Source organism: Podarcis bocagei, assembly GCF_964188305.1.
Source record: "Podarcis bocagei genome assembly, chromosome: 12".
In the NCBI taxonomy this organism is placed as follows: domain Eukaryota; kingdom Metazoa; phylum Chordata; class Lepidosauria; order Squamata; family Lacertidae; genus Podarcis; species Podarcis bocagei.
The window spans coordinates 33,488,518-33,509,007 of NC_138137.1; the positions used below are offsets into that span (position 1 = coordinate 33,488,518).

General features: G+C 43.4%; 1 protein-coding gene across 1 annotated transcript in view; it reads right to left on the reverse strand.

Moving 5' to 3' along the window:
* Positions 1-19,667, reverse strand: part of COL1A2 (collagen type I alpha 2 chain) — a 67,050-nt gene extending 47,383 nt beyond the window's left edge. The window contains exons 1-9 of the mRNA XM_081163063.1: positions 19,422-19,667; positions 13,127-13,162; positions 9,710-9,793; positions 9,254-9,310; positions 3,488-3,532; positions 2,909-2,962; positions 2,364-2,417; positions 1,649-1,702; positions 94-147 (exon numbers count right to left, since the gene is read on the reverse strand). Coding sequence (XP_081019189.1) covers positions 94-147; positions 1,649-1,702; positions 2,364-2,417; positions 2,909-2,962; positions 3,488-3,532; positions 9,254-9,310; positions 9,710-9,793; positions 13,127-13,162; positions 19,422-19,520 — 537 coding nt within the window. The 5' untranslated portion in view covers positions 19,521-19,667. The remainder of the gene's footprint in view (positions 1-93; positions 148-1,648; positions 1,703-2,363; positions 2,418-2,908; positions 2,963-3,487; positions 3,533-9,253; positions 9,311-9,709; positions 9,794-13,126; positions 13,163-19,421) is intronic.
* Between the last annotated feature and the right edge of the window lie 823 nt (positions 19,668-20,490).

Sequence of the window (20,490 nt, forward strand, 5' to 3'; positions counted from 1 at the left end):
TGTCTAAGACCAGTAGCTGCACAGAATAACACACCATAGGTGTATTAAATGTCATTACCCTTAATTTTGTTCCTGTTTCAGTCAAATGCTCACCCTTATTCCTTTGAAACCAGGCAGGCCAGCAGTTCCAGGAAAGCCACGAGTACCCTGGGAGGGAAAATGAGAGAGAAGGCTTAACATCTCAAATAAAAGCTGCTAGACAAAGTACTTGGGTGCAATATGTTAGTCCCAGCCACCAAGGTGAGCTGCTTGCAAGTCTCATTGCCACAGTCACTGATCCCTCTATGCACTGCTTTTGCCTTTGGGTCAGGAAGCTGGCATGACGCATAAGCCTACAAACCTGTCCAGACTCATACAGAGTCAGACTATTTGTGCATACGGTCTACTCTGAGCAGCAGTGCTCCTCAAACAGAGAGCCTTTCCCACAAGCTACTGGCTGTTTTTAGCTGAAGATGTCGGGAATCAAACCTGAGACCTTCAGCATGCAAAGCACATATTCTGTCACTGTGCTCTAGCCCCTCCCTTGTCTTTACGGGGGGGGGGGGTGGCTTATTTAGCTCAAGGGCTCCTGGTTGCTGATCCCTAGTATAAAATGTTCCAAATTCTGTTCATTTTATAGACTTATATGCCACACAACAAGCAAAGTATCTCAGAAGTTAACATGACCCATCCATAAAATTGCACAGAAGTACTTAATATCAGTGATTGATGCAGAAAGATGGAAAGACACAGCCCTATCCACTCTAAAAGAATGGCTGATAAAACTCTTGGACTTGGCTGAGATGGCAAAATTGAATTAGAGAAAAATAATTTACTGACATTTGTCAAGGATTGGAAATTTCTTATGGACTTTTTGCATGAAAGAGAAAATGATCTTAACAGCTGGTTTATAGAAGATTGAATGGTTGGATCTTAAGGAATGAATGTCATATCATATGTAGCTGCAGGACAGAAAACCAGAAGTCATTTAATTTTTCTTCTTCTTTATCTTTCTTTAGTTTCTTCTTACTTTTCCTTTCCCTCCTCATTTTCTCTTTCTTTAGGTTTCTCCTTTTCTTGTCTTTTCTTCCTTCTGGCTTTGCTCTCTAACAGATTAAGTAGCTGTTTAATCTCAGTATATTATATTTTAAAAATGCTTGGATATGTATTTTTGTATACCTTTGAATAAGTACCAATAATGTTTTTTTAAAAATATTGGTATGCACTGTCACATCAGATAATTTACTTGTTTAAACCGAAGGGCCTTAAACTGGAATTTGAAACAAATTTTTATTATTTTTTATTTATATTATTTTGTTCTTATTTATTGAATTTATACAGCGCCCTATACCCAGAGGTACTGTTAATGCTTGTTTAATAGTAATAGTCTAGAGTTCCATAGCTTAGGAACAGATACACTACTACCATATTCCTTGTAGAATAAAAGTGAACATCATGTGGCAACCTTCATAGTGCTGCTCTCTGGCTAGGTGTTAAGATCCAGCAGGTGTAGATAGCTAGAATCTCTGCCTTTGTGGGAGGGTGGCATTGTACTTACACTAAAACTACTGGTAAGGAGCGGTGGCTGGTAATTTAATTTCCTATCCTGCAGTTATGAAAACAGATTTAATCAGCAGATTAAACAGGCAACAGAAAACACAAAACTCACCTGAGGTCCAGGAACACCCCTCTCACCAGGTCGTCCAGGTTTTCCAGGATGACCCTAATGAAACATTAGACGAGATGACTGAAATCTTTTGTGTGCAAAAGCAAGCAAGCTGCACATATTTAACATATCTCTATGCAAGGTATAAAAAAACATAATAGCTTAAAAACTGACTAAACATGCAGCATCTTTCCCTCAGGAGACATAATGTCACATTTGAAGGCTATATTTCCTCCGATATTTTTAGGACAAGAACTTGTGATGGAGGTGGTATTTAAGGTACTTATATTAAAGGGTAAGTCCTACTGAACTCAGAAGGGACTTACCTCCGCTCTGGGATTGCACTGCACATTTCTTAATTTCACAAAATGCAGATTTTTTTGGAGATACTTTTCAGAAACAGAACAGTTGGGAAATCCAGCTTTTAAAAAAAACCGAACTGCTTCGGGGTTGCAGAATCCATTAAAATATCTTTAAAACTTTTAATACACTACAACACTGTGGTGGCATTCCAGTGGAATTTAGGAAACATGTTCAAGTAATCAAAACACATGGAAATGGAGCTTTTGTACCAGAAGTGATGGTTACAAGAGTGTGGGTGGGGATGGGACACAGAGGGCAGTCCACAACAAACGCTGATAACCAATGTTTGGAAAAGGAAATAGCTCCTACAGATTCCCCCTCCCCCACCAAAATCCCGGTTCAAATGAATACTTACATCTTCACCAGGCTTTCCAGGAGGACCCATTGGACCACGAGCACCTTGGGGACCCTAGTGATGGGGGGGAAAGGTTCATTTGAAACAAAACAATAGTTCTTTCATGCTACATATGATCTAGTGAATTGACTAAGCCAGAGTTCTAGATCTGAATTCTTTAATCCAAGCTTGCGGTGGGGGGCTCTTTATTTATGGCTTCTGGGTTTCAAAAAATATATATCAGAAGACTTGGTGTTTGGTCTGATTTCAGCTCCCCCAGTGGTCTCAAAGAGTTGCAGAAATCTAAAGCCTACCTGTCTAGCAAAAACCCTTTGTCTCCCTCAAGCTCTTTTATGTGTCCCCCCCCCCCCCCGCTTTGAGGAAACCAAGCAGGCGTGGGCTCTAGCAGAATCAGAACTCGTTTCTTGCTTCTCCCACCCTTGCTAGCTTGCAAAGGAATCTCAGATAATAGGCCCAAACTTAAATCTGGGGGAAGGGCTTCATTGCAAATGGGTATTTCAGAATTCCTGTCATTCTCAGAACAGAATAAAAATGGTTCCACTTACTGTTTGACCAGGTTCACCGGGTTCGCCAGCATGTCCCGCGTGGCCTGGAGAGCCCTAGAAGCAGGGTGGGCGACAAAAGACATTTTATACAGTTTTGAATGTTACGTGTGGGAAAAGTAAGTACTCTTCTAGCAATGGGGGTGTTTGGAGAAGAGAACTGGGCATGGAAGCAGAGTGAGATTTGGGGAGTTATAGGCTGTGATTCAGGCAAATGTTGGGGTCCTTCAACCCAGACCAGTCTAGACCAGACCAGGTGGACCATTGATAACATGGAGAGATACCAGGCAAACACATTGTGTGTTTTGGGCCTTCTGGGCAAGAACACGAAGGTGCAAACTGGGAAGAGAGCCAGGAAACTGTGAAAGCAGAAAGGTCATGGCTCATCAGTTTGTAAACTGAGAACTATATCAGGGGACTGACAACAGCAGTCCTGGACCTGTCAATATAGGGCACCTCTTATACATGTGGGGTTACCTGCTTAGGGTCTAGTCAAGGCAAAACTTGTGTAACTGATGCTTTCTGCATGTGTATCAAACATCTCTCTCTTCCTACTAATGGCTGTGTTCCAAATATACTTACAGGGGGTCCAGTTACTCCAGGAGGGCCTCTGGGTCCCATTATACCCTGGGAAAAGTTAAAGAAATAGTTAATATACTGCAATAGTAAAATGATGGTCCAGCTAGTGGTTTCAGTATCACTTAGGCTGCAATCCTGAGCCACACTTACTTGGGACTAAGTACCATTAAATGCAATGGGCTTACTTTTAAGGAGACATGCATCGGACATTTCAGGCACTGTTAATCATTTGCCTGAAATCAAGCTTCAAGATTAAACCATGAACCACAGAGTAAAAAAATTGATTATAATATTATAATAGCCTTAGATTATATTAGTAGCATAGCATCATAAAGTCAAAGCTGTATTTTCCTGTGTTTATCTATTGCTAGCATAGTATTAGTACTAGCACTAGTTGAAATTTACCTCTCATCCTTACATTTGCATATGTAATTTGCCTTAAACGCTATAGATATTGTACAACCTTCCCCAACCACATGTCTTCCAGATGTTTTAGACTACAAAACCCATAAGTCCCAGCCAGCATTGGCAAATGGTCAGGGATGATGGGAGTTGTGATCCAAAAGATATGGAGGGCACCAGCAGATGTGGGAAGGCTAATATAGTACATAAGAACAGACTCCTATTCAAAGAAGGGAAAGAATTAAAATTTGTGCTTTAGCTTACCTGAAATGTCTCAGACAAAAATTATTCATCTAGTGCTTTATTATATTTGCCTGCTTTTACATTTAAATCATTTTTAAAATTATATTTAACTTTTCTTTTAGGATTGTCAGTCTTTGATTTTAGAAATTGTGGAACCTGAGCTGCATCAGATTCAGAGGTGGGGAGGTGGATTCCGGTGGATTCCAAGAGATTCAGGGATTCAAATAACATACCTGGTTTCCCTTTGATGTTTGGGTCTGATGGCCGTTTTGTAATTTATTGTGGTTTGGGGTTTTCCTAATGTCAATACTTTGATCTTGTGATGGGGTGTGTGTGTGAAATGTAATACACACACACACACACACGCACACACTGTGGTGATGTCTGGAATTCTAATGAATCTCTTTGGAAATTAGATGGCATATACTTAAAAAATAATAATAAACAACAGTGATAATTCCCCCATGGGGCAGGCCTGGTAGGCTGTCCTGCCCTTCCATTCTAGCATGTAGCAGAGAAGTCATGCAAAGAGATGGGTGGTTAAGAGCTCAAAGCTCCTGATGCCACCCACCTGCTCCTGTTTCTTGTGGTTTTCCCACCTCCAGCTGTGCGGAGCCTTAGGAGGACATCTATAGAGGAATCACACATTGGTGCATTTCCCATCATCACCCAAAAGATTTTGACAACTAGTCCAAACGGCTGCTTTTGACACTAAGTCCTGGCAACTGGCCCAGATGGGTTTTCAAAATGTCACTGTGTCAGATCATTCCCCCTTGAACTGCATTCTCACCAGCTTGATCTTTATGAATAAAAATATAGAGGAATTGTCTGAGTACCTAAATATGCCCATAGTCCTAGCTGCAAATAAAGAGAGCAGGAAGAGGAGCTGCCAACCTTTGTTTTATTCCAAGACCGATTTTAATTAGCCTCAATGATCAAACCGCTTACTCTACAATAATTTCAAGCAGATCCCTCTTGTCTAGGAAGGACTCCAAGCAGGTGTCTCCCTATAATCTTTCCACCACTTGCACAAAAATATGTTCAGAGAAAAATCAGTGGCTATTCCTTGAGCAGAGGTGGCACAAGCTGATGGATAATGGTTTGACAATCTCTTCCCAATATGGATGTTTAAATGTTTTCTGCAAGGCTAGGCCTTTTTAAATCACTTTGATGGTTGAAGCATCTCTGTGTGCATACTGTAGAGCAGCCCTCTCCATTTAAGTGATCAAGAAAGACCTTGTGGCCATGAGAGCTCCATATGCACCTTGAAGTTCTCATGGCAACAAGAAGCCACAAGATCAGGGATCAAGAGATTACATGGAGCTTCAAATCAGAAGTATCATTGGAATAGGAGAACGGGGCCAGGATTATGCAGGAGAACATCAAAGCTCCTGAACATAAAATTACTCATATGTTCTCCATAATATATGATCACTGCCCTCTTAATAGCCACCACTAGCTTTAATATACTTTTTTATTTTCTCTAAACATTTCTCTCTAAGCTTATCATTGAAGGATACTGCAGCTTGCTATAAGTGTCTCTAAAACATTGTTCTTTGCCATTTCTTCCACTGCCCTGCAAACAGTGGAAGATAACTTCAGGAAAAGGGTCTTGGAACCAGCTGTATGGTTGTGCCATTCCAAATTCTGCCAAACGTTGGGCACTGTGCTCATACCGTACAGCAGGAGGGAAGCAAACTGTGGCCCTCCAGATGTTGTTGGACTCACATCAGCCCCAAACAGCATGGCTAACGGTGAAGGAGCTGCAGTCCAATAACATCTGGAAGGCCACAGGTTGCCCAACCCTGCTGTAGAGCAGGATTGGTATTCTCCCAGCATGCAACAGAAGGGTGAGGTGTGAGAGCTACAATGCATACTTGTGATATCAATGCACTGGCTTCTGTGTTCTTGGCTGGAGGAGGTGACTTCTCAGCAGGAAAAATATGTGTACAGCAGTGGCACATGAAGGGTGGGGGTGGATTGGCAGCTGCGCCCTCCTGGCAAAGCTGCGCTTGCCACAGTGAGGATGGGGCAGAGTGGCAACAGTGCTGTGCTTGCTTGGATTGTGAAAGGACAAAATGGCATAGAAGTCAGGGCAGCTCTGGCTGGGCGGCGGTGGCGGTGACTCCACAGGTGCACACAAACTTTTGTTATCACCACCAATTCAGAGATCTGCTGAGCTTGCCGCCATCTTGCCCCGTCCTGGCATGCACAGTCTTGTTGCCACTCTGACCCCTCATACATGCTGTTGCTGCATATACGGAAGGAGACAAAAAAATGTGAGGGCTGCCACCCTTGGGAAGCTGGAAGAGTCATAAACAAGTATGAGGGTGAACTGAGAAGACTAGAAGCTATGAGGTACCTTCTTGGAGGCTCACCACATGGCAACCACAACAATGTGGGGAGGCAGCAGAGGGGTGGGAATAGTGGGCCAAGTCACATGGCCAGAGGCTCCCTAGACGATTATAGGTGCCACATGGTAAACTCAGATGTGGCTACTGTGTGGTTCCAAGTAACTGGTCAACCTGTCCTGAGGCGTCTTGTGGCAGTACTGTCTCTGGAGGTTTAGGGCCCTGAAGGAAAATACCCTCAATGGAGCCTCCCTTGCGTGGAAAGAGGTGGCAAATGCACACTGAGATTTTTTTTCAGATTGCGCCTGATTTTCCTAGACTGCACAAAGCAGAAATGGCAGAACTGTTTGAACAGTTGGTCTTGAGGCACTGTCCAAACAGTTTTACTAGCCTCTGGAACCAGCCCTGTCCTACAATGCTCCTGGGACCTTTTTCACAGTCCACCTATTTCTGAGTCAGGTTTGACCTTTGTGACTTCTTAAAAGAAGTTGCCCCATTTGTTTCCGCCATGTTGCAACCTTATGTTTATATGTTATATTTATCGGTGTGCATGTGTGTGTGTAAAAAACAACAACACAATATCCTCTCTCTTTCTAACACGAGAAAGGAAATATCAGAAATGGCACTCTGGACAACTTCAGCATTCTCTGGAAGTGACGAGAGGAACCATCACCCCCTTGCATTTCCTCTCCCCTTCCTTCTTGAGGGGGGGGGAGACACACATATTGGCCTAAAGAAGGGACAGAATGAGCATCTCTCCATGCAAGCTGTATAAATAATCTCTCCTCAGACCAGACATGGGAGCATGAGGAATGGAAGCATACTCCTCATGCCTTGTCAAGGCTTCAAGAGAACATCTGAAGTGGTCTACGGTTTCCAGGAATTCAGGTACTAAATACAAAAATACTGTGTATATATTAGCATTTCAATGCAAATGAATGATGACAGTTCATTCTGGGCCTTTTAATTTTTTTTTTATTTGTTGTGAAACCAAGTTCCTTCATGACTATTTTTTTTTTAATACCATACTCAGTTCACGTTTTATATAATCCAAAACACATCCATTTGGAAATAAATCTAATTCTGTCTGGGCAATCCCATGCATCTTTACCCTTGGAAACAAGTTCTTAGTCTACTTTCAGTTGGCAGGGCCTTCTTAGTGGCAGGCCTATTCCTTCCCAGGGCACAACTTGTCCCTCGTCACTTCTGTTTTTAAAGAAGGCATGTTCCCTTCAGCCTGTGTTTGATGAATGTGCTATGCTGAAACTGTTTAGCAGCTGATGGCTTTTAACTTTAATTATTTTTAATTATTTTTATTTAACAGTATCTTTATAAGTTTTAAAACTGTTGCATCTTTATAAGTTTTAAAACCCACTTTGGGAGAACAGTGTGCCCCAAAAGCCATGCCAGAATTAAAAAAAAAGTCCCACTATGTTCAGTGGAGCTTACTTTCTAGGAAATATATTAGAGCCAAACTACACACAATGTTTAATGCATAGTTTGCCCTTGAGTGCAAACTGCCAGGGCACAGGATCCACTCTGGATGGGCACCCGAATGTGTGTGTGGAGGACAGTAGGGGCTTTAAAAGTTTGCCCCACACAATGGGTCCCAGTCTGAATCAGGAAACCACACCTGCAGCTTGCATTGCCGGGGGAAATCTCCCATTCACTTCAATGGTAGTTTTTATCTTTATGCAAATTGCAAATGTGGGGGTCCCAATCCAGATCGGGACCACATCTAAAAAAAACCAAAAACCCTACACACATGCCAAGGTCCCAATTCAGACCAGGTCCCTCCCCCTTCTCCTTGCTGTCTATGTTTTTTGGAGGGGATGGGGAAGCTGGCACTGAAGCACAAGTTACAAAACATCATGCATATTTTGGCGATTTAACCTGTTGTTTGTATTATAGCTGACGTGTTGCAAAGCATGGCTCCTAACTGTGCAGGTGATGGTTTTCATTTTGTTAAAAACTGTTATAACCACAGAGCATGAGACGACTTGACCATTTTTGACGATCATTAATTCAGCAAACCTGACTGCAGTATTTTTCCCTTGGACATAAATGCCATCAAAATCAAATCAATGAGGTGAGCTTCTAATCAGGCGCTAAACTCCTTTCATGGGAACCAAGTTCAATGGGCCAACTTCCAATTCACTGGGCTTGTTAGTGCTGATGACTCTAGCCTGTCTTGCCAGGTGGGCAAGAATCACAGGTGAAGAAATTAAGTGGCCAAGCCCAGCACCTATCACAACGCATTACATCTGGCAGCCCATGTTGGGACAGAGCTGCATGGATGGATAGGAGTTTCTTCCCTTCCAGCTCATGTCTCATGAGAAGGCCAGCAATGTAGTGGTCTCCTGGCTCCAGTCACTGGATTCTATCAGAATCTATGTTGGAACCAAAGGAACACTGGATAGCTGACCTACCTTCCTTGGAAGTGACCTGGGTAAGGTGCAAAACTCTTCCCCAGTATGGGCTTTCTCCATTCAAGAAGCACACTGGATGCAGGAATAGCGGGATCCCATGGATTTTCTGAACACGCATGGCTTGCAAGGGATGACAATGCTAGATGCCTGGGCTGGGAGGTACAGTGGGCTGTATAATGCTGCTATATGGTCTGCAGGTCAGTTACATAGCAGAGAGACAATGTGGGGAGATTTCTGTGAGCAGGCTGTTCCTTGGGGATTCTCTGTCGCCATCAGTGGCAAGACACACCAGCACAATTTGAATTTGTGCATGTACCTGTGCGAGAAAGGAGTCATTTGCTTACCATAGGTCCAGGGCCAGGATCAGCTGCTTTGGACATGTCATACTGAGCACCAAAGTTCTGTAGGAGATAAAGAGGAAAGCTAATAAAGAAGAGCTTGATCAGAATTTAAATAATATACTCTAATCCAAAATGAAAATGAATGCAGGGTAACAAATTTGCATTCCTACATCTCAAGTCCTTCGTGCTTGTTTTTTAAACAACAACAACATCACGAATAAGAGGTTGAGTGAAGGGAGACAGAAGGAATCAAAGTAAAATGGAAAAAGTTCCTTCCTTCCGTAAATGTTTCTGTATCTTCAAGGATGTTCCTACCTATGGATCTCAACAGTATTTCTATACATGCCTGAGAAGATACAGCTAAAGATAATGGTCCCTGCCTTTGACGTGACAGGCCTTTTATGATGCTTCAAGACATCACCAATCAACTTCAGTAAAATAAAACATTGGATGCCTTACTCCGCCAAGACCAGGAGGACCAGGGGGGCCTGGGGGGCCTGGGGGACCATCTTCACCATCTCTGCCTGGTGGACCTGGTAGACCCTATGGGAAAAAATGCACAACGTTAAGTTATAAGAATATATAAATAGCTACTGAAGATTTCAAAGCAGTGACATCATTTAAAGTACAAATATATGAGTCTGCACAATCGAAACAGCTGGTGTTTCTGTACTTTACAATGTGGAAACCACTTAAATGTGTCACTGTTGCTTTCAGACAACTAGAAGATTTAGTTGTGTGATCCTATGCATGTACGTATATTCATATTTGCAGGCAGGAGAGAAGAGAATTGCAGCCTTAAAGGCCTTAACATAGGAATGAGGAACCTGAAGCTCTCCAGATGTTAGAATCATAGTGTTGGAAGGTACCCTGAGGGTCACCCAGTCTAATCCCCTGCAATGCAGGAATCTCAACAAGCAGTCTCCCATCCAGTTTGAAACCATACCAGACCCTGCTTAGCTTTGCAAACGTTAAAGCAGTTTTATTGCTTGTTGTGTTGAGGGACAATAAATCCCATCATGGCTGACCATTGGCCATGAAGGCTGGAGTTGATGGGAGTTGGGAGCCCAGCAACATCTGGAGAGCCACAGCTTTCTCATCATGGGCATAACATGTGGAAAAGGTTGAGCACCTTAACATTTTGTTGGCATATTAATGCTAGGACTTACTGGGTGACAGTCAATTAAGTTTTACTCAAAAAGAGGTCCATTAAAATTAATGGATATAAGTTAGGTCCCTTAATTTCAATGGATCTACTCTGAGAAAAATTTAGCAGAATACCATCCATTCACATTTTTTTTATGTCTTTAAAAACTTCAATAATGCATTGATTTGAGGCTTGATAAGGATTCTAGCCACACATTGTTAGAGAAGGTTGTTCCTTGTGAGCTATCATACAAAGATTGTGCTAGGGAAGACCTTGCCATGCTAGGATAATTATACCGTAGTAACCTTTTAACTGCCTTTAAATGAGTACATGTTCTAACTCCATGTTATCTGCTATTTGGCTTTGGAGAGGTCCAAACAAGTTAATTACTTTCCTGATTTCACTTAACTGTTGCTTGTGCCCCATTTGGTTCAGCAAGTGTGGTTGCAAAGACAATAATCACAATGATTTTCAGATATAAGAATGGAGACAAATTTGTTTGCACAAGCCTTAACTCTGAGACTGATGCTCTTAAATGGTATAAATCTCAGCAGAACAAACAGTCATGCTAATTCCCATTAGTTGAGTAATATAGTTCCAGACTATATTAGTTGAATGAAAAGAAACATATCAAAGCATTATAACTCAATGCACTCTCTGTTTCATGGTTTTTCAACCATCCCATTTTGCTACAACTGCCAAAGATTGCACTTATCAATTCTGTGCTAATCAAAACACTGCAAATTCTGTGTTTAGCTGTGGATAAAAAGGTCAATTTTTACTAAGCCTATTCAGAGTCTAAGGGTATTATTCCAAATAACAACAAGCATTCCAAATATCACTGATGTGATTTAAATAGTAATAATTGTGGCTCACATGTTAATCAGATGACCCAACATCTATTCTAGTAACAAGAGGCTAGACTGGGATGGACTCAAAGTCAGAATCTTTCCTAAACTGGTTCTGAGACATCAGATATTTCATGATGTATGGCAGATACTTCTTTATCAAGTATCCATCTACAGACTCTTGGATTCAAGGTGGCCTCTGACGCAATAGCAAAGGGATCTTCATGTCTTAATAACTTAAAGCATGAAATATTCTGAACAACTCAGAATGTAGCCATATCTGCAGTGACCATTTTCAAACAAGCTGGTGTGCATCTCACACAGCACAGATGATTTCAGGATAAAGGCTTGGTTCCTTAGCACACTGTTAGTCCTAAATCAGGCCTCCAACCACCAAGTCAAATCCAGCACACAAGCTCTTTATGGCAACTACCAGGTTTTGGCTACCTAACCTAGGCCTTCAAAACTTAGGAAGAAGGGAGCTCTTGTCAGGCACTTGGGAGCTCCTTAATAACACAATACTGTGATAGGCATAGTGGGTCACAAATTGTTTGGGTTTAAACATGCTAAATATTGAACAGCAACCGTTACTTCATTCTAAGCTACTACCGAGGGAAGAACAAATCTTGAAGCAATTCTTGGAGGCCCAATTTTTGGCAGGGATGCTGTCAGGGAAAGACTTTGAGGGCAAAAATCCAGGGCCCCACTCAGAAGAGAAAGACCACCTTCCCTGACATATTAGGGGTCAAGCAGCACATTAAGTGAAAGAAGCAAGACACTTTAGGGAGCCCCTCCTCCCTGTAAGACTATTAAATCCAGAATCTAAAGCTACTTAATTGCACAAGCAATAAGTAATATATTACCAAATTGCCCTCATAGTGCTTCACATTTTTCAAGGTAGCAAACACATGTTTTCCAATTAATTTGTTCACGGGGCGGGGGGGGGGGGAGTAATAGGATCAACTCTGGCTCCCTGACACATTGTCAACTTCATTTGCTACACCTGCACACACACCTGCACACACACACACACACACACACGTAAAGTGGACTCTGGTTACTGAGCAACTGCACCCCTGAGGCCTCAGCCATGCACATTCCTTGACCTCTGTGTCAGAAATCCCACAGGCAATTCCAACCCAACGATCAATCTCTGAACACAACCTGCTTTCCCCCTCTTCCTTCCTCTGAACCCTGAAGAAGCATTGCACCCAATATTACAGGGAGGGGAAATCAGGTCGCATCACCTGTGCAATGAATGAGTCAAATGGTTCTTCAGAGAGATCCTTGTGAGGGAATCGGAGAGGAAAAACAGCACTGCTGTGTCGGACAATGTGCTTGCATCAATGCACAAGCAGCGGGCAGGGGAATAAGCATAGGAGCTCAGGATTGTGACCTCAATTTCCATTCTTGATTTTATAAGGTTCTGACTCAAGTGATTTTGCTGGTGGATGTTATTTATTCACATAGGAATTCCAGAGCCATGAGCCTTTACTAATCATACTGTGGTTTTATGATTGCTTTTTTTTTTGAAAAGCTATTACCTGCAAATCAGTCTTAAGACACTTCAGTGGGAATAGACCTTTTGAGGCATTCAGTAACACTCTGTCCAAATTCTGGCCTTACCTAAAGCTACACAGCCCTCCTGACCAAATAGTGCCCATAGCACTTTACCCCCAAATAGATGTGTTCAGTTGTACACAGTGCAGCCTCATTTATATGAATTTTCTCAGAAGAGGCACACAAAAATAGCCATAACTCTGAACAAGGGTTGGTGGGGGGTGGTACCACAGGTTTTTCGCTTTGGACCATGCTCTTCCTTATTCACCAGGGCATGATTTAGATATAACAAGCAAAATGAACATAATCATGGTTCTTTACCCTATCTCCTTGTGGCCCTTTTCCTCCTCTGGGCCCCTGAAAAAAAACAACATCAACAAAAATGTAAATGAGTGTTTCAAGCAATCGTTTTACGTGCAGAAAGCTATGGTGTTAAAAAGAACTGTCTGCTGATGAAAACAGCAAAACTAGAGCATAGGTAGAACTGAAAGGAATAGCTATTCAGAGATTGAACACACTCTTGCTTTCAATGAAAACCAAGAGGACAAATATGCATAAATAAAAATGTACTATCAATTAGTTCTTCATTAAGTGACAAGCATTCATTTATTTTCACATTTGAGCTGCAATCCTATTCCAACTTTCCTCAGAGAAAATCCAAATGGAGCTTATGCCTGAGTAGGATTGTGCTGCTAATCTCCAAACCAAACGTGTATATTCCTCACAAATATTTAGTAATTTGCAACATGATCTGACATCCATAAAATCAGAGTCTCAAGAAGAAGGCTATTTTTCCTGTGCATACCAGATCAGCTTTCATGCTGAGAAAATTATGGCTTCAACCCACTTACACATAAATCCTAAACACAGCAGCTAAAGCCGCAAAAATTCAGTTAAATTTACTGAGCTGTATCCAAGTCCTACTCTTGAGTAGGCCTGCAGAAATTAATGGAAGCTACTAATTTAGGTCCATTCATTTCTAGGAGACTACTCTGAATAAAACTTAATTGGATTTTCACCTAAGGTTCACAGTTACTTTGGAGTAAGCCCCAGGGAATTTAGTGCAATTAGCATCCAAATAGAGGTATAAAAGAAAAACTGCCAGTGTACTACTAAGCATCTCAGTTGCGTTCAAAAGCAAAATCACCTGAAATTAATAGCATTTACTCCGAAGTTCAGGCTTTCACTTTGGATTTTCCTGACAGTAAAAAGGACCTCTGCTTAGTAAGCCCCACTAACTTCTAAAGGCCTTTCTACCACGAAATGAGGTATTAAATTGCAGCCTTTCAAAAATTCTATTTTCAGCATTTCTGGGTTCTTTAAAACTGTTGCAGATACCCAGGAACAGAGTACAGCTCCGTAATTCTTAAGAAAATCCCTTAAAATGTGCTTACCCTCCGTCCTTCCGTTTCCTAGAAAGGAATGTACTAGACTCAGCCAAGTTAAGGCAGAGCAAATTAAAGAAGCGGTGGAGGGTAGGGAAAGAGTTATACAAGTTAGTATTTGCTACATCATACAAGCACAATATTAAAAAGCCATACCTGAATTCATTCATGCTTTACGGGTGCTAAGATGTCTTTAACAGTTCTCTGGCTTTAAAATAGACGTATGAATCTCCAGAATAGCTGTGCATGCAAGACCCTTCTGGCTACTGTGCAATATCCTCTTAATCTTACATTCACCTATGAAGGTAGCCTTTTAACAAGAGGGACGGCCCATTAGGGGTGGGCACAAATCTGGGCATTCCTAATGATGCTAATCTGCAGTGGTATTGCCCATGCAATTCTTGGCAGCTGCAGTTAGTAAGTGGCCATTCAGGGGGGTGGAGGTAGGGAGATAATAAAATAGCCCACTCTTGTCCATTTTATTTTGAAAGGAATGATACTGACCTCATTTACATCTGGAGGGGGAAACAGAAAAACAAAACAAAAAAATTGGTTAATGTTTAAGATTCAAAACAGTCTGCATGTGAAACAATGTACTGTATTTTTCCGTGTATAAGATGCCCCCATGTAAAAAAGGGCCCCCCAATTTTTGGGGATTCCAAATTGAGAAAATGGGGGGAGATTGTATCCGTGTATAAGACAACCCACAATTCTGAACATCATTTTTTAATTTTAAAAAAACCTAGTCTTATACACGGAAAAGTACGATAGTTGTGATTTCAAAGACGAATGGCAGGAAATGTAAACATGAAACAACATTTTTTAAAGTGGATGACATTCTGATTGCTGCAACACATCTCTGACAGAAGGAGGGCCTGTCCAACTTGGAAAGGCTTTTTTCTGACCCCAAGGCTTGAATGGATGTATTTAATAAAAGGTTTTATAAGAATCAGAACTTGGTTCTACAGGGCCATGGGTGAAACGCTCAATGTGCCATGGGGATTTTTCTTGCCCCCACTGATGTCTGTTACACACACCAAAGAAATGTGACCCCAGAAGGAGAGGGCCTCCTGCAGAGCAAGATCTCGTAGGATGTGAGATAAAGGGAAACAGACAAAACCCTCCCAAGCACGCACAAATGTGCTTTCTGCTGATGTAAGAGGCTCCGTGGACCAGACAACATTTCCCCTTGAAAATGCTTGCAACGACAGCTTTTGAAAGTGTGCAGGTGCTATAGAAAGCCCAAAACAGTGAGTTTAGCTTTTAAACTTGAGATGATTCAAGCCGAGGTCGTCCATATTCTTGTAAATAACATTAACCTAAACTTAGGACCCACTATTCCTTCACATCGTTTCAGATTATGGGAATTCCTTGAACAGGATTATGCTGAAGATTTGTATGGGATTTTCTGGAATTCAGAAGTTAGCAACCCCCCCCCCCAAAAACCCCAAGCCTCTCTTTCATGCTATTTAGGCTACAGTCCTAAACCCACATACCAAAGAGTAAGCCCCACTGTGCTGATTGAGATTCGGTTCTGAGAAGGCATGTCTGGGATGGCACTGTTATTCTGCTAAACTTTAAGCCGGGAAATAGCCATACTTCGAAATAGCTTAACGGGTGGAATCCCAGGATCTGACAAAGCCAGGCTACTTAGGTCTGTATACCCAAGGGGAATTCGGCCTTTCATTATTGTATGTATTATTATTATTATTATTATTATTATTATTATTATTATTATGATTACATTTATGTCCCATCTTTCCTCCAAGGAGCTCAAGGAAGCATACAGGGTTTCCCCCTCCAATTTTACAACAACCCTATGAGGTAGGTTATGCCGAGAGAGCGAGAGCACACGACTTGGGTTTCTCAAATAGCAACCCTCCATGTGCATTGTGGTGTGGCTTGTGGGAGGGGCCTGCTGTTCCAAGAAAAGATCAAAAATTCCACTGGGGGTGGGGAGGGCATACCAAAAGCAGCTTTGGGAATCCTAGGAATACAGTGGTGCCCCGCAAGACGAATGCCTCGCAAGATGGAAAACTCGCTAGACGAAAGAGTTTTCCGTTTTGGAGGTGCTTCGCAAAACGAATTTCCTATGGGCTTGCTTCCTGCTGGTTTTTTTTCCTCCCCCCCTTTTTCTAAACCACTAAGCCGCTTATCAGCTGATCCGATCAGCAGATAAGCCGCTAATAGCGCTAATCCTTCAATGGGCTTGCTTCGCAAGACGAAAAAACCGCTAGACGAAGAGAATCACAGAACGGATTCTTTTCGTCTTGCGAGGCACCACTGTAGTACTGTAACTTTTATTACAGTTTTCTAACATAGCCCACATTTTGTGCATTGGACATTCTTATTTTAAAAACAAACGAACAATTGTCCTGTTAAGCATTTCCTTCCTGCCAATGGAGCACAAAGAGCAAAGCCTGTCACTCCGAGACAGAGATGGGGAACCTGTGGGCCCTTCAGATACTGGTGGACTCCAACTCCCATCAGCTCCGGCCAGCACAGCCAATGATCAGGGGAATGATGTACTTTGCAGTCCAACAACCATCTGGATGACCACAGCCTCCCCACCCTTGCTCTAAGGGCACAGGGAATTATGCTCCATTAGTTCCTGCTCCCCTGCTTGCTGTGAGATGCATCTGGAATGCTGCATATTACAGGAGGAGGAGGAGAAATGTTCTGTCTGAGCAGCAGAGCAAAACAGGAGTCACGGCTATGTACCTCCTCTCTGCAAGTCAGAGCCTCCAGAAGCTTTACTTACAGATTAGTACAAAAATGGGGAGGAAACGGTATCAATCAGTCTGCACATATGCATTCATGTGCCATGGAGGAATTTTGAGTGGCAATTTGGAAAAGCTGCTCACCCAGAGAGAATTGTTCCATGATCAGAGTAGCTAAATGCAAAGGTTTGCTTCAGGAGTGAAAATCTACAGCATAGAGCGCACTATGCTATTCTCTGGAGGTCAAGTCCAATTGTGTTCAATAAACACAATGTTTAGGATGGCAGCTCTAAATGTATATCTTAGACCATTGGTTGGATGAGAAACCTTGACTATCTCTTCTTAATATCTCAAGGAAATAATCATTGTTTAAACATTTTAAGAGTAACATCGGTACAGAATAACAAAGTTGATACTGATATGAATGGGGATTCTGATAGGAAACTGGATTAGGGTGGAAATGACTAATTTTGTAATTATCAAAAGCATTTTGAAAATGGTTCCTATAAGGTGATGGAATAAAGTTAGACATTCTTTTTGACACGGTACTGGAACTTGTAAATGGAACTTGCTAGGTGGGCTTATTGATGGATTAGCTGTGGAGATCTATATTTTGGGAGAGTATCTCTAAATGTTAACTGGGTTGGGGAACCCGTTCTCTCTCACTGCCACTAAAGGGAGAGGCTCTAGTCGCGGTTGTAGGATTGGTAAAGAGTTGAATGCAACTGTAAAGACAGCAGTGTTCCTAAATTAATTTTGGCGAATGCTCAGTCATTAATTGCAATAACCCTAGGAGGACCCCTGGCTGCCAACTTGTTTCATTGAATCCAGTTATGTATTGGGCAGCAGGGCCAATGCTTCTGTTATAGGGCAGCATTTGCCATATGCAATGTACAAAGGACTGCAGGCGTTTCTGATGCATGGATGTGCTGCACGAGCCAGTGTGAAGGCTGTACCTTGCACCTATTTAAACCACAGAGAACTGGTATGGTAGTGATGCTTGGGCTGGACACTTTCCATTTGTGCAGCATGAAAAGTTCTGAGTTAAACAGAACTCTTTTTGTCAGTCAGATATAAAGCTAAAGATTGCCTGCTCTATGCCAAACGATCATCACTAGTGTGGTGCACTTGTTAGCAAGACTGGCTAGGGTATGGAAAGCCCAAGTTTAAATCCATACTCAGGTTGTGAAACAAACTGTGGCCTTGGGGAAAGGGCCACCTTTCAGCTGAGCCTACCTCTCAGGGCTCTTGTGAGGGTAAAACACCACTCTGATCTTACATTGGGGTACCAATGCAATAAATATCTATTTGATGGGACTAACCTGGCATCAGCTGTCTGCGCCAAGTTCCACTATTTAACATTATTCACATGGGGGCCTACAGATAATGTAAGGTAATAGAATTTACGTGAATTACCTGACAAGTGTGGAAATCATAAAAATAGATGAATTTTCTGGGGAGAAACTTTCTACTTCTCGTCTACCAGAAGAGGTCGCTAGAGCTTTGTAAAAAGGGTATGTTTGGAGGATGTCTGGAATATCCATTTCGTCATATTTGTTTCTCAAACAAAAAGGTCAGGAATCGTACACTTTTCCTGGTTTGCTGTAGTTTTCTAAAAGCGTGTCTCCTTCCCAGAATTAATAAGAGCAAAACATTCTTGAGCAAATCGCGACAGAATTTCTGCCCTCTCTCTCCTTGCGTGTAACTCAGGAGTAACTAAATTGTCTCATATATATCAACGTATCTCTAAAAGCGCTTGGTGGTCTATCTGGACTCCACACGCTCCACGTCGGGTCCTCCGCGCTACCGCCTCCTTCCCTCTAGAGGGCGCATTATGAGCATCCGTAAAACGCTGCACAAAGCTCGCGTACAACGCCCTAAAGAGCGACTGTTCCCAAAGACTTTGGGGGAATCTGTTGTTTTCTGAAATCCCTTGATAAATCGGGGCAATAACCCGTCCCCAGCCCCAAACCACTAGAAGTTCTCCAAGGAGGCGATGCTGATAAATTTAGGAGTTCTGGATTTATCATTGTCATGCATTGCTTCTCCAACCCCAATTTTGCTTTTCTCTTAAAATGGGGGGCGGGCGGAGTATGGGGAGGGGGAGAGAGAGGTGCGTGGGAGAAAAGACTGCTTGGCTTCTTGCCAGGACCTCTCCACATGAGCCAAGGAGGGCTGGGAGGGGGCGAGTTTAAGCAAGCTCTGAAGAACTCTCATCCCTTCACTCCGTCTTATGGAAATAAGAGACAGCTCTTTTGCCAGCTGGAGTCAATGCAAACTGCGATTCCCCCCCAAACTCAGTCTAACTGGATGGGGCTTCCCGGGGGGGGGGTAGAGTTATAGTGGGCAGCAGTTTCTCGGGCTTTGGAGCATACCCAGATCTGCACGAAAACTTGTCCTTGCAGCTCCCGGAGAAAGGAAGCATTCGACGGCAGGGCAACATTCCTTAGGACGGAGTTAGGAGAGGATTCCGCCGCCGCCGCCGCCCAAATCCCTCTCTCCCCACCAAACCCTGCTCCAAACAATCTGAAGGCACTTACATTGACTGGTTGCTAGGCATGAAGTTACTGCGAGCAGCAACAAAATCCGTGTATCCACAAAGCTGAGCATGTCTACTGTCTAGACATGCAGACTCCTTGTGTTTCAGAGTCCCCGGGTCGGTGGTGAGCTAGAACTTTAGGGACGCAGGCATACAGTCGTGGTGGCGAGTAACTCCAAACTTAGCAGAAACCTGCTGCCCGGGATGCTAAAATAATAAAGCCCTCGACGGCCCTATTTATACGGCGAGGGGGTTCCTCGCGCTGGCCGAGCCGTAGAACGCGCCGCAGCCAATGGGAGAGCCCGCCGTGCTCGGCGGAGGGGCGGGCCAGGCTGCGAGGAGCCCGGGCCTGCGTCACGTGACGTCTTTTTTCTTTTCTTCTTCTTCTCATTCCCAACCTGTCCCCGCCGTTTTGGCAGAGCTGCTGTTAGACGGGGCGGGGAGAGGGCGATCTGGAAGCGAGGAAGGGAGAGAAGAGGAAGGCGCAAGGGGGAGGGAGGAGGGGTGAAAGAGGTGGGGTGCTGGGAGGGAGACAGGCAGGCAGGAGCTGGGGATGCTAAATTGGTTCCATTCTTTTTGAGGACGTGGACACTTTGAGGCTTTATAAAGGAAAATCTGACTGGCTGCCTGGATTCTTTTTCTCTCCCCCCCGTCCCTCACACCCCACTTCTCCACCCCTCCCCCTTTTCTTTTGTGGCTTGCGCGCCTGGGAGGCTTTCGGCGTCGCAGGGCGAGGCTTTCAAAGCGGGAGCTGTCCAGGTCCTGCCATCGAGGTAAAGGAGGCGAGAGCAGGCAGAAGGACACGCCGACGGGGAAGCATCGGAAACCTGGAGCGACCTGGAGGCTCCCTTGGTTTTGACACCCAGCCACCCACCCCTCCGCCTCGCAGATCGCGCTGTGCTCTGGGGAAGGGACGTGGCTCCGCGGTGGGGCGCCTGCCTTGCGCGGAAAAGGTCCCATGTTCGTTCTAGCGTTTCCAGACGCTCCGCCTGAAATCCTGGAGAGCCGCTGCCGGTCCGTGTAGACGCTACTGAGCCAGGT